Source organism: Anguilla anguilla, chromosome 1 (genome assembly GCF_013347855.1).
Source record: "Anguilla anguilla isolate fAngAng1 chromosome 1, fAngAng1.pri, whole genome shotgun sequence".
Taxonomy (NCBI): Eukaryota; Metazoa; Chordata; class Actinopteri; order Anguilliformes; family Anguillidae; genus Anguilla; species Anguilla anguilla.
The window spans coordinates 41,552,910-41,566,873 of NC_049201.1; the positions used below are offsets into that span (position 1 = coordinate 41,552,910).

At 43.9% G+C, this 13,964-nt stretch overlaps 1 protein-coding gene across 46 annotated transcripts in view; it reads right to left on the minus strand.

Annotated features, from left to right (window-relative positions):
- Positions 1–1,189: 1,189 nt before the first annotated feature.
- The window catches only part of LOC118209946 (CLIP-associating protein 2-like), a 132,973-nt gene continuing 120,198 nt past the window's right edge, over positions 1,190–13,964 (minus strand). For 27 of the 46 annotated variants that reach the window (XM_035385834.1, XM_035385744.1, XM_035385719.1 and 24 more), the window contains 10 exons: positions 10,714–10,857; positions 9,945–10,088; positions 9,053–9,162; positions 8,331–8,487; positions 7,390–7,597; positions 6,009–6,196; positions 4,165–4,293; positions 3,878–4,084; positions 3,668–3,784; positions 1,190–3,554 (listed from right to left, as the gene is read on the minus strand). In XM_035385834.1, coding sequence (XP_035241725.1) covers positions 3,465–3,554; positions 3,668–3,784; positions 3,878–4,084; positions 4,165–4,293; positions 6,009–6,196; positions 7,390–7,597; positions 8,331–8,487; positions 9,053–9,162; positions 9,945–10,088; positions 10,714–10,857 — 1,494 coding nt within the window. In that variant the 3' untranslated portion in view covers positions 1,190–3,464. The remainder of the gene's footprint in view (positions 3,555–3,667; positions 3,785–3,877; positions 4,085–4,164; positions 4,294–6,008; positions 6,197–7,389; positions 7,598–8,330; positions 8,488–9,052; positions 9,163–9,944; positions 10,089–10,713; positions 10,858–13,964) is intronic. The other 19 variants (XM_035386059.1, XM_035385905.1, XM_035385826.1 and 16 more) reach the window with 1 other exon arrangement.

Consider the following 13,964-nt stretch of genomic DNA (forward strand, 5'->3'; position numbering starts at 1 on the left):
ATGACCCATTAGCCTAACTAACATTTATTTAAAAATGTGTTGTTCTCAAGGTAGTTACAGTAGCTTAGTTAAAGTAGTTAAACTGTAGATTATAACCGGGGTTTGGGTTACGTCCAACAATAGCTTAGGTGGGTGAATTTCATGATTGCTCACCACAAAGAAAGTGATATTGGTGTCATAAATATTACCCGCCCCCCCCCCCCCCCCCCCCCCCCATTATTACCCCCTGAAGTGAGCTTTTTTTAAATGCTTGTAGAAGTACCCAATCCTTCCTCAACTCACTGCATGTATGTATTAAATGGCCAAGTGCCATTTTTCTCTAGTTAGATATGGGGCATGCTGCCAAACCAAGCGAATCCTTTTTAACTACGTCAAAAAGATTCAGCCTTGTTGTTTGCTACCTAAACTTCACAGCACAGTCATTGCTGTTATCATGATTGTAGCATGAAGTGTCTATTTTCAACCAACTTCCATATATGAGTGCGTAAAATCAACCAAAAAATATAGTTTGCCAAGTCGCGCCTTGGGTCTGGATGGTTTTTTGCTTGTTTATTTCTCAGCCTCATAATGGCTTTGTAGACTTTCATTGGCAATTGAACACATTTGACTAATCAGAAACACCTGTAAAGCCATTTGTCCCAAACATTATGGTGCCCTGAAATGGGGGTGGGGCTATGTATAAAAAGTGCTATCATTTCTACATGCTGAAACTAAGAAGCATAAAACCATTTAATAATAGCTGACAATCAGCACATTAACCATAGGTGAATTGTTTGACTACAATTCTAAAATTATGGAGTAGAGCCAAATCAAGAATATGCCTTTGTCTCAAACATTATGGGCTTACTGTATATGTAAATATGTACCCTTCAAATGCATGAATAAAAGTCATTCATTTTAACGAGTGCTTTTCTTGTACATGTACCTGCTGTAATATAATCTAGCACCTATTTTACATAATTGTTTTGAGATAGAACATCATTGTGAAAATGTGTTAAATCAGCTCTTACACAGTACATATGGTCCCTATTGGACTCATATATATTCTGTTCAGTGTTAATTCAAGTCTTGACATTTTACTGAGATAACAGCAATGGATCATCACAATCATCACATGCATATAAACATGCATACAGCATCAGATTGAACAGGAACAGGAATCTTCTGTAAATAAGGACAATTTCAGTAATAATGTTCTGTACATTTTATTGCAGGTATATGCACAACTGTAAGCACAGCTCTATAAATACACAGTAACAGAACAGTGAGAACTTGAATGTTACACTCACAAGGGGAGAGATTGGACACTATTACAGGGGAAATGGTGACACTGACAGGGTTTTGCCATTCAAGTCTGTAAATACATTTCTACAAATTTCCCAATGAAGAAAAATGAATCTACTCTTGCAACGAAAGAAAACAAGATCAATGCTGTCCCTTTTACTTCCGGGACAGGTGAAATTCCCCACACTGACCTTTGAATTCATGTCATATACATACAAGCTTTAAAAAGGACTGCACGTATCGGCCTCACTAATCTAACCTGGAGTTGCAGTGACATGGAGCTGCAGGGGACCTCAGCCAGCCAGGTCATGTGACACAGCGGCCAATCAGATCAAGCTGGAAGATCACGTCCACTTAAGGGGATGACAGAGGAGTGATTTGACACAGCTGGGGCAATATGGGAGCGAGTGGTGCACACAACACCCCCACAAAATTGAATCCATGGACCCTGGGGTACCTCTGTGGCTCTAACAGCGACTAACCTCTTCCGCTTAAATCTGGTTAAAGCAAACAAGTGGTCAGATCAGTACAAATTCCTAGCGGCACTATCAAGACATGAAGCAGGGCAGATTAACACTGGAGTAAAACCAGGAGCATTTGTAACTTCCATGCCTGGTGGTGAATGTGCAGTTGGGCCAAAGATCCAGGGCAGTTGCTCATAGTCGCCCAAGTGACAAACACGCATTACCTATATAAAGCACCATCTCAGGGTGGAGGCCGTAATTCCCGGGTAGCCATGGAGACTGCTTACCATCCACAGAAACTGACACTGCCCTGCTGCTTCAGGCCCCAACTTCTGCCCATGCAAAAATAATGAACAGTGTCTCCTGTTTTGAGATCCTTTTACTCCCATGAGACAGAGAAAATGCCCAGACTAAATAAAAATCTGACACACCTTGGCCAAACTACAATTTTAGTGGGACACTGAAGACAACATGTCCACAGTTTTCCTTCAAAAAACATTTCCCTGCATGTATAAGGGTAAAAAAAGCCCAAAGCAACAAAATTATTCTGTCCATAATTTCATCTATAAATTCAGAGATGCACGCTGAACATGTTGGTTTGTGTGTGTGTATCTGGTTGCAGTGTAAGATGACTTCAACATGGGCAAATGTAGTTGAGCTGCATGCATCCAATATCACACAATGTTGTTCCATCACTTTGTTAACCAAAAGAATCTGTGAGATCTGAAAGCTGGGTATACATTAAATGCAGTCTAGCACATGGCAAATGGGCCACAGGGCAGGTAACCTGGTGAGTGCTGAGTAAATAAGACTTTACAGAATAAAAGAACACACTTTTTTGGCCCAGAGGACCAGCCTGGCCCTGCACGGTCTAACCCACACTAACATGGAAGACCCTGGACTACTTCAAGTGTTGCGTATTCAGGATTCAGAAGATGACACTGATTGATGTAAAATCCAGAAATTTGTAAAGGACAAATTAAAGACAAAACCATCAAGGACATCAACATTCCAAAATGACACAAAAGAACGAATCATTTTCCATAACAAGCAACATCTTTTGGAGAAAGAAAAATAAATTCAGTCTTTAAGCCCATTAGTTGTCGACAGTATGCTGTAATCATGAATAAAAACATAAACTCCACTTTGGAATTAAAAGCTTTGCAATCCATATTTACAGGCTTAACCACCATATTCAATGACTCAAGCAGTCATGGTGGCAAAAAACTTGCCATGGTAGCACACTTGTTCCATTAGCATGGTGAATGGCTGTCAACAGAAATGGTTGATGCATGTTACCGTACTAGTAGCACTGAAATAACAGTCAGTGAACACATCATTCCAATGATAAACTTACAGTATATAACTGACAATAGGTGTTTAGTATTTACTTCAATTATTCTAAGTTTACATGTTGCAGTATAGTTAAGTGAAAACAGTATTGTTTTGCTGTGTTGAATCTGAATCTGATTCTTGTGGTAGTATAAAGTTAAAACATAAATTAGGTTTCATATTACCAAAACAAAAAACAAACAATTGATCTGTAACACTGATGGTGGATGGGTGAGTGAGGCCGTTAGCAATATCTCCATGTTAAAAGGGGGCTAGCCCTACGGACCCCTCCAAAGTCCCAGTTGAGTGGTACAGTGGGTAGCATGCATGATCGGGGGGGGCGAGTCAGGGTGGGGAGGGGAGGAGTCTCCTCTTGCTCCTGCTTTACAAGCCCTGGCCCGAGATGTCCGCCGTGGGATCGCTGCCGCTGGAGCCCGACTGCGCCCGCTTGATGTACAGATTCAGCAACTTCAACTGCAGGGGGCAGAGTGAGAGAATTAGACCTGCGCTAAGCACAAGTTCTGACAGTTCTTCAAAAGATATTTAGAACAGCGCCATCTGGAGACTGGGAGGTTTTAAATACTCACCTTGCTGCCAGACAGCTGGCTGAGGTGAGGCTTCAGCTCCTCCCCTATGACTGCGTAAATGGCCACCAGGCAGAAGACGCACGCCTTCCTCACGCTGCTCTCTGAGTTATCGTACCCCTGTGGCACAGGGCAAGTCAGCGTCAAACACAGGCTCAGTACAGGCATGACAGCACCACCCGCGTTCATGGCCCTCCCCGCGAGGAACCCCACCTGGATGAGTCCGGGAACAATCTCAGGCATCAGCTGGTTCAGGCCTTCCTTGGGAACGCGGTCAATGACCTTGGTCTGCATCTTGATGGCGGCCAGGTTGATGGGGTAGTCGGCCGTCTGGATGATGGGACACAGCACTTTGATGCACTGATCTGGGCTGATGGACGTGGCGAGCATGGCCGCCGCCTCCTCTGCCGCTCGCACCACCTGTGTACATGGACGGCGAGGGAGGGTCAGAGGTGCTGAGGCCCGGGGGCGTTCCCCAAAGGTCAGGAGAGGGGTCTCACCTCCTTGTGCGGGTCTTTGTGCGCCTCCAGGGCCTTCATTATGGTCAGCTCAGCGTAGTTCTTGAAGCGCGCAGGCTGCCGATTCAGGATCTCCTTCAGCACTCGCAAAGCCATGGCCCTGATCACATGCTGAGAGAGAACGTTACATTGCAAAACTGCATTACCTCTAACAAAGGTATTACCAATAATGCTAAAAAATACTGCACTACCACTCATAATTCACTTCCCGCATTGATGTAAAATTGCATTACCACTAAAGTAAGAACTCCTTTGGATACATTAAACAGCAGAAATATTTGAGTGGCGAAGGTACATGTCTTACCCGGGTCTACTGGAACGGGATTAATTTTAATGTTAATCTCAGTTATTTGACTCCAAAAAATAAAGGTTTAACCTTTCCTCTGTGCTAGCAGTTATGCATAGAACTGCAAGTGATCCGACAGTAGTGTTTTCCCATATGGATCGCTATCTATCGTAGGTAGTACATGTGTACGTGCCTCTAGTGTGTGTAGCCTGCGTAAGTACAGTAGTGCACGTTGCTACGGCACTAATGTATAGGTGAGTGACTATGAGGTGCAGATATCCTGAGTTCTATGCTTATGTCAGGACCCTGAAACTGCGTGTGCAGCGGAAATTCAAAAAGGAATAGCAGGTTAAAGTGAATGCAGTTTATTTTACAGTATGTGTAATGATGATGATAACAGATACAAAATTGTGTGTAGTGAGATGGCTATAGGTATATGCATAGGAGGTTGTATTGAGGAGTCTCCTCGAACCATTGCACTTTTCACCTTGTATATTCAAAGATCAAAGCAAAACATCAAGTCATCAAATGAAGACACAACGATAACAAAACAGTCCATTAACGATCCTGGTTGTGCAAGAATACCATACTGGTTTAATCTGGTTGGGCACTGACACATAGGTATCAAGATCTTTATGCAGCACCCCACCACCAAAGGCACCAACTTGTTTCCCATGACATCGGCTTTCCAACAATGCAAAACATGATTACACTGTATTATGGAGAAGTTTTACATAATGCCAATCCAGTAGGACGTTTTGCAACTGAGCGCCGTCTTTTTATCAGAACCTGCTGACTCACTGTCAGCACAGTAAATAGAGTCTGTTTTCCTTTGGGCCCACTTCTGTAAACCGCCTTACACTGACAACACCATCACCAGCAATGATGTAAAACAGTATTACCACTATTTTTACAAAAAAACTACCACCAAAAATTTCACCAATGTTTCACAGCAATTAAACAAGCCATATTTCAAAGTAATACTGCCCATGCTTTCCTACATTCAGTTAGGTAACTTGGCCCTGTTTGTTCATCTTGCCAAATCATCTTTCACGCGGTTCCTTCAAATCCAGAATCCAATCTGGCAGTGTCTACTGGTTTTCAATGTGTTTCAGCACCACTGATTCATTTAACTTGTTGGCTATCTAAAGAATAGGCAGAACCTTCTTTTTGATGCCTTAATTTGCTGCAGAAAGAAGGGAAACCACAAAAATCTGCAGACTGTCCCGGCCCTTCAGGATCGTTTGACACTCCAGTCCTTAAAGTATTACACGTGTGATAGTACCGCAGGGGTAGAGCTGCTGGGTGGAGGGAAATGGTGAGACAACAGCAAAGTGTTTCTGAGTGGAGGTAAGAGATGTGCTGGGGTGAATATGTACTTCTTGGGAGTTTTCCAGGTGGAAATGCAGGTACTTTGGTTCACTGCAGTGGGGTGTATTTGGTGTCTTTGGGCTGGCGTGTCGATGCGACTGTGTATAATCTAGCTAGGGATGCGGACGTGCATATCGGTGGTGCAGTGGCGTATGTGGCATGTTCCTACTTCACGATCGCCCAGCGTCTCCAGCAGAAGTAGCAGTATGGTTTTGAAGTGTTCGTCCCACACCACCAGCTGGTTTTCCCGGATCAATTTCTGCAGCTCTGACAGTGCCGCCTTCCGTTCCTCCACCCGCTCGTTATGATTGGACAGCTCCTTCAAAAGTTCTGCCACCAGCTCTGACTGGTTACCGCCTGTTAGTGAAGAAGCAAACAAGAGGATAATTGCAGTGCTTATCACATGCCCTGTATGAATGACTCACATTGCTCTAACTCATCACTTATGGTCTGCAGTTCACTCACAGCAGTCAGCACTCATCACCCACAGCAGTCATCACTCATCACTCACAGCAGTCAGCATTTATCACTCACATCAGTCTGTACTCATCACTCAAAGCAGTCAACACTTATCGCTCACACCAGTCAGCACTCATCACCCACAGCAGTCAGCACTCATCACTCACAGCAGTCAGCACTTATCACTCACATCAGTCTGTACTCATCACCCACAGCAGTCATCACTCATCACCCACAGCAGTCAGCACTCATCACTCACAAGTCATCACCCACAGCAGTCAGCACTCATCACCCACAGCAGTCCGCACTCATCACCCACAGCAGTCATCACTCATCACCCACAGCAGTCAGCACTCATCACCCACAGCAGTCATCACTCATCACTCACAGCAGTCTGTACTCATCACCCACAACAGTCAGCACTCATCACCCACAGCAGTCTGTACTCATCTCTCACAGCTGTCAGCACTCATCACTCACAGCAGTCAACACTTATCACTCACAGCAGTCTGTACTCATCACCCACAGCAGTCATCACTCATCACCCACAGCAGTCAGCACTCATCACTCACAACAGTCATCACCCACAGCAGTCCGCACTCATCACCCACAGCAGTCATCACTCATCACCCACAACAGTCAGCACTCATCACCCACAGCAGTCATCACTCATCACTCACAGCAGTCAACGCTCATCACTCACAACAGTCAGCACTCATCACCCACAGCAGTCTGTACTCATCACCCACATCAGTCAGCACTCATCACTCACAGCAGTCAGCATTCACTCACAGCAGTCGGCACTCATCACCCACATCAGTCAGCACTCATCACTCACAGCAGTCAGCATTCACTCACAGCAGTCAGCACTCATCACTTACAGCAAACTGAACTCACTCGGTCGTCACTCACTTGCTAGAAACTCAGAGACAGAACAGCCTACAAACAATACAGAATGCTATGCAACCATACTGCATTTTCAGTCATAGGCACACAAAAAGTCCACACCATCATGTGCAACTTGTGTAGAATTATATACAACAGAGGAGTCGCATGCAGCAGAACAGTCATGCAAAAACTTTGCGCTGTACCTTCAGGGAACTGTTCTGTGTCATCATCAAAGATGGCCTCTTTCAGGGCTGACTTGTTTAAAGAGTCCGAGTAGTTGAGCGGGTTGTAGTCACGGGAGCCACGGGGGCTGGAGTGTAGCAGGGGCATGGTGTTGAGGAGGGAGGTCTTATTGTCCAGCACCGTGCGTCCAGAATCCAGAGTGTCAGCACTACTGCTACCTACTCCACCCTGAAGCACACACAAGAGCCGTTAGTGTGTACACACATGCACACACATACGCACACAGAGGAGGGGTCCTTGTGCTCAGGCAAACAAACACACAACAAACACATGCACAGAGGAGGTACTAGCGCACAGAGGAGGTGCACACACACACACACACGAGACTTTATTGTGAACACACATGTACAGTGAAGGCATTAGTGCATGCACACACACACACATGCACGCACACGCACACACACACAAACAAATGCACACACAATCACATCTTCACATTGCTATAAAAAAAAGCAGACAGCAATGAAACATAAACAAACTCCTAGCTTATTTGGGAATGTTCCTGGAAAAAATCAAGATGTCAAGATAAAGCCTGGTGGACTTAAATGAACCCCCTGATTTGCAACCACTTGAATCCATTGATTTGGACCCAGTGGTTTATTTAAACTACATAATTTGGTGACTATGACCACAAGTGACCTGCTTCACCCATTATGGTAGGGTGGGCAGAAGTTGGCCAGGGATCCTGGGGTCACCACAGCTTAAGTGCCCTCTAGCTACTCAGCGGGCATCCATGAGAGATTAGTCCTGTGATGCCAGGTGTTTTTGCCTCTGAGAAACATCTGGAAACCTTTCCATCACAGCGTGATCTAAGCCTGAGATATTTAACTGGAGGCACCAGATTTCAGAGCTCAGAAAGCAACTTAGGCAGTGCCATTCTTAGAGTTTCCAGAATTCATACCGCTTCACTCTCCCCGTCCTTCTTGGCGTCGCGAGACACGGGCTCGTTCATGTCCTCCTGGCTGCGCACACTGAAGCTCTGGATGGCCTCTGTCATCCCCCGCAGTGAGCTATAGATGTCCTCAGAATTCATGTTCTCCGTGTCGTAGTCAAATGCACTGTATGAGGCAAGAACCACACACACTCAAATACACTGCACGGAGCAAGAACCACACACAGCCAAATACACTGCACGGAGCAAGAACCACACACAGCCAAATACACTGCATGGAGCAAGAACCACACACAGTCAAATACACTGCATGGAGCAAGAACCACACACAGTCAAATACACTGCATGGAGCAAGAACCACACACAGTCAAATACACTGCATGGAGCAAGAACCACACACAGTCAAATACAATGCATGAAGCAAGAACCACACACAGTCAAACATACATGAGGCAAGACCCACACACAGTCAAACATATATGAGGCAAGAACCACACACTGTCAAATACACTGCATGGGGCAAAAACCACACACAGGCAAATACACTGCGTGGAGCAAGAACCACACACAGACACGGAGCAAGAACCATGCACAGTCAAATAAACTGCATGTGGCAAAAACATAGAGCAATCAGACACACTACAGCATGTGGTATTCAATACATGTGCTATTCAATCATGTTACTCTGCAGTTAGCATAGATGCAGAGGACATGGGTGTGTACAGTCTTACCTTGGTGAGGGGGTGTTCTGCGAGGTGTTGGTGGGGGAGGTGAGGGGACTGGACCAGCTGGCAGGAGAGCGGGGGGTGTGACGGGTGAGCGGGCTGCCTGTGGGAGTCTGCTAGAAGAGAACCATAACCGCATCAACCGCCAACCGCAACACAACAGCCTCAACCACACCAGGAGAGAAAATGATCACATCAACGGCCAACATTATACAACTGAATCAACCGTCAACCTCAATGCAACTGCATTAATCACTCCAGGAGTGAAAATAATCACCCTAATATTATACAAACGCATCAACTGCCAACCAGAATGTAACGGCATCAACCACACCAAGAGAGAACATTATCCTGTTGACTACCACTTCCGTTATACATCCGCATCAACTGCCAACCAGAATGCAACGGCATCAACCACACCAGCAGAGAAAATAATCACATCAACCAGCGCCAACATTACATGACCACATCAACCATCAACCCCGGCTAGAGAATTATGCCGCTTGCCATGCAGAAACACAGCATATCAGACACAACTTCGGAAAACACAAAGGCAACACACCCAGGTTTAAGCCCTGAATTCCAGTTTTCACACTAATAGAAGAAATCATTATATGAACATATCAAATTACATCATTGGAATTACAATTTAAATGTTGGTGCCAAATTTATAGTTCATTTATATTATCAGTCATGCTACTTTTGACCTAATTAACTACTTTAGAAGAAATGAATGTAAACTCTAATGTAATGTTTTGTGTCTTCATAAATAAAGAATATTAACAGTTCTTTATGGAAGGTCAAATAAGGGGTGATTCTGGTGTACTACCTGAGACACATCCTTGAAAGAGTAACGATGTTATCTACACATGATGTCAGACATTCCAAGTGAAGCTACCTGTGACGAGTTGCCGCTGTGACGGAGGTGATTCTGCAAAAGTTTTGTGGCTCCATCCTGGAACGTTTTCGGTAGCGCCCCCAGTAGCATTGTGAACTCCGGGGTATTGAGTTGAAAGAGGGCAATCAGTACTGCCTGGGCAGCCTGCAACCAATCGGATTTCAGAAATAATCAGTATCAGCCAATTAACTGCATTCAATACCTCCCACCAATGGACACCAATCATAGACCATCACTTAACAACCAGTTCTGCACAATAAAAATAAAATAAAAAATATAAAAATCACATGTTGTGAAAATAACATATGTTGTGAAATGTCTGCAATGAAGAATTTGTTCCAACTTCTCAACATTTTTAACATTTTCTGTCAATACAGCCCACACAAAGATGGCGGTTTTTCAAGGCTGAGCAGGAGATGACAGTCAAAGAGGCAATGGACATTTCTGTACAAAAAGACGAGGCAGCTCAGCTTGGATTTGGGAGGTAGGAAACAGGATTATTATTATACTAATTCTGTACTAAACTATAACATGATAGATGGGAGCTGGGACATTTTGTGTGTGTGTTTTCTGCCGGTGACTAACTGTGCTCAGCTGACACCCCCCCTCCCCCACACCCCAAAAAAAAAAAAAGTTCCTGGTTATGTCACTAGTGTACATGACAACAATAAAATAGCAGCATTTTTTTTCCATATAGAACATACGGGATAGACAGCAAGACAATAGTTTGAATAAAAGCAAATCGGAGAGGAGGCAAGAGGAGGTGTACCTTCCGGACTTCGGCGCTTTTGGGCTCGGTGGTCCAGGTGATAATGCGCGAGACGGCCAAGCGGGTCTCGCTAGAGTTGACAAAGTCCGGAGCGTCCATCTGCATGGCCAGAGTCTCTATGTACTTGAGTATGGCCACCTTCACCTGGAACAACATGCAAACATATTATTACTATCTACTTATTGTGTTATGTTGCCGTACGATGGCCATCTTCACCTGCAACGACACGCAAACAAGTAATTACAACATATTTATTACATTATATTACTACACTATCAGGGAGACTTACAGAAAACATATCTATATATCAGTTCATAAAACAAGATTTTATGCAAAGCAGGTCACGGTAAAAATCTTGGTAAGTGTACAACAGCAGGGCCCCTTCTAGGACTCAAGTCCACTACCTTCTGTTTGCAAGAGGTCCCAAACAACTAGATCACAAGACTGAGAGCCACACACAGTACCTGCCTGACATTGCCTCACTTCACACCATGAGACTGTAATTGTCTCTCTCAATATATCTCTCTGCACATAAACATCAGGGAAAAGCAATTCCTACTAAAGAACAGCTCTGTGCTGGAATGCTGATGCCCTGATTACAATACATACCACCTACAGATACCTCCAAACCGGAATGAATTAATGGTGAAATGAATCAAATGCCACAGGGTTCACAGGTAGTAGGGAATCTGTTAACAACTACTCGATACAACAATCATAAAAATGTTGGCTGGGCTTCACTTTTGCCAGAAAGAGGGTCACAGTCAGTATAGATGCATTTATGGATGCAGTGATGAGTTACAATAACTACAAGGTCTGTTTTTTACTACCGAATTTATTGCCAAGCGGTTTGAGAAACACCTGTTTTATAGGAATGGAAAGCGGTTAGAAATTTGAATGGTCTGCAACACCTAATTTACTCCCCTGGAGGAAAAAACTCAAAAAATTGATGCATGCTGTAGAACATAGTACATCCTTTGATATTTTATTCAACAATGGGTTGAATAAAAGGAGTTACATTTGGTAAAAGAGGGAATAATAATGTGAACAAACATGCAATGATGCAAAGCAATATTTATCAAGCAGAAAGGTTGAAATCCAATGCTGAAATGTCATTTCAAAGGCAAAGCCCCGATGGGCTGCAAGTTGAACAGCACTCCAAACCACACACAGGACTCCACATGCATTACCACATGGTGATTATCTATGATCCCCTATACTTCTATTAAAATAAAATTTAGAGCTGAAAACATTTGAGACATAGGTTAATTAACAAATAAAGCCCTGGTTCAGCCTTTTTGCATGATGCTGCTGGTTAGCTAAGGCTTGTTGCACTCTTAGCATGAAAGAGGCTGCAAGCTGTGACTCCAAAAGTACAAAAACTGTACCATTAAAACAAAACAGAAAATGCAAATTATAATCAAATGAATACAAGCAATAGTTTCATGCTGGAAAAAAAGCAAGACACAACCAAGAAGCAACGAAACGGTCACTTAGAGCCAACTTCAGAACTAAGCTGCATTCCATTTTCACAGGCTGTAGTTACATGTATGAGGAAAATGGGTTTAGACAGAGTTTTGGTTTGGAGAAAGAGGTCAGAAGAATTTCTGAATGGAAGACAAAAGAACATAAAGCAAGCCAATCAAGAAAAAAAGCAGAGAAGGAAATCCCATCCCACCCCCATCCAAAGAAATCCTCCGCCCTTTGTTTACTTCTGAAACAGACTGCCTTTTTTTCCTCGTATGTTGGGTGTTCTTTAATTACGGTCTCCTCCATTAAATGAGCGCGTTATAAAATTGCTTCCCCCGCAGCGCCACTGACCTGTGCCGCTTGGTTCCACACTTGGATTTGCTCCTGCAGTGTGCAAGCATGGCGTCTGGGGTTTCTGTGGCAGTGGGGAAGCAATTTTATACCGGCCCCATGCCTGCAACAAGACCTCCGCGCAGGCTTCAGAAAGAGAGAGGAGAGGTCATCAATTACCAGCAGACACAAGAGCAGACAGAACAGAGGGGGAAGGATGAATGGAAGACCATGGCGAGCCAGCCAGGAGACACAGCCGCGCGGAAGAGCCGGAGAGAGTAAAGCATGACAGAGATTCTGTTGTTTGGGGGAGGAGGGGCTTCCTCACAGGAGGAGGGGCCACAGCACTCTGCTCATTAGTATGGCCGGCAAAAACACACCAACTGCAGGACGAGAAAAACAATGTTTTCCTTCCACTGTGAACGTGGGTATGGATTTTGCAAAATTCCTCCACCTGTGCACCTTGCATTTGTTTTGTAATGCCGAGGGCAGGATTAGAAAGCTCAGATTTAGGAAAGGAATTAAGTTTTGGTTGCTAAGAACAGTAGATAAGTAAAAGCTGTTTACAGCTGTATTTGTTCCCTTGTTGAAAAACAATTATTTCATCATTCCTTCAACACCAGCGATTTTCATAAGACAATAACAAATATATCAAAACAAATGCTTAGAAATCACAGTGATAGAATCTGTTCGGTACCAAAAGTATAAATATTGCTCCTCATAGATGGTTTTCACTTGCAGGTGGTTACTAACAAATAGTTTGTTGGCTCAGCAATGCAGTTAAATGCCATAAATGCTTCCATGATTTTAGTGCCAACAAGGCTAAATATCTAAGATAAATATCATTTTTATGGACTAAATATAAGGACACTGATGAAAGAGTGAAAACTGTACATTCTCAGAATGTGAACATTATAAAAATATTGCATGACCATCATGGACAGAAATGTCTTCAACTCAAGCAGCCAAACAACCAACCGATTAATCTACATAAGTATGTCACATGACAATACCTAATCAGTATATGTGCAATGTCCCACAGGAAATGCGGACTGCACATTTTCCAAAAATACGTCTCTAAGAATGAAGCCAGAGTAAGACTCCCATAATAAGCATCCTATATTACATCTTACGACCCAGAGCAAAAGGACACACACACGCAGCCAACTTACTGTAATAGATAAGTATTTGACATGGATTCATGTAAATTCCATTTAATTAAGATAATGAGGTATCCAGTATCAAACCTCTTGACCCATTACCACAAGTCTCCTTTCAAGGTTCCAGCCCCACCATCCCCAAACTTCCACCCCCGCCGCCCCCCCCCCCCCCCTCAAATCTCTTCTTGCAGAACTGCAAAGTCACATGTTCTCTTGTTAATGCTGTCGGACAGTCACAGAGTCACACTTCATTGTCAAACGTGGTACTCGTGACTAATGAGTTTACCAAGA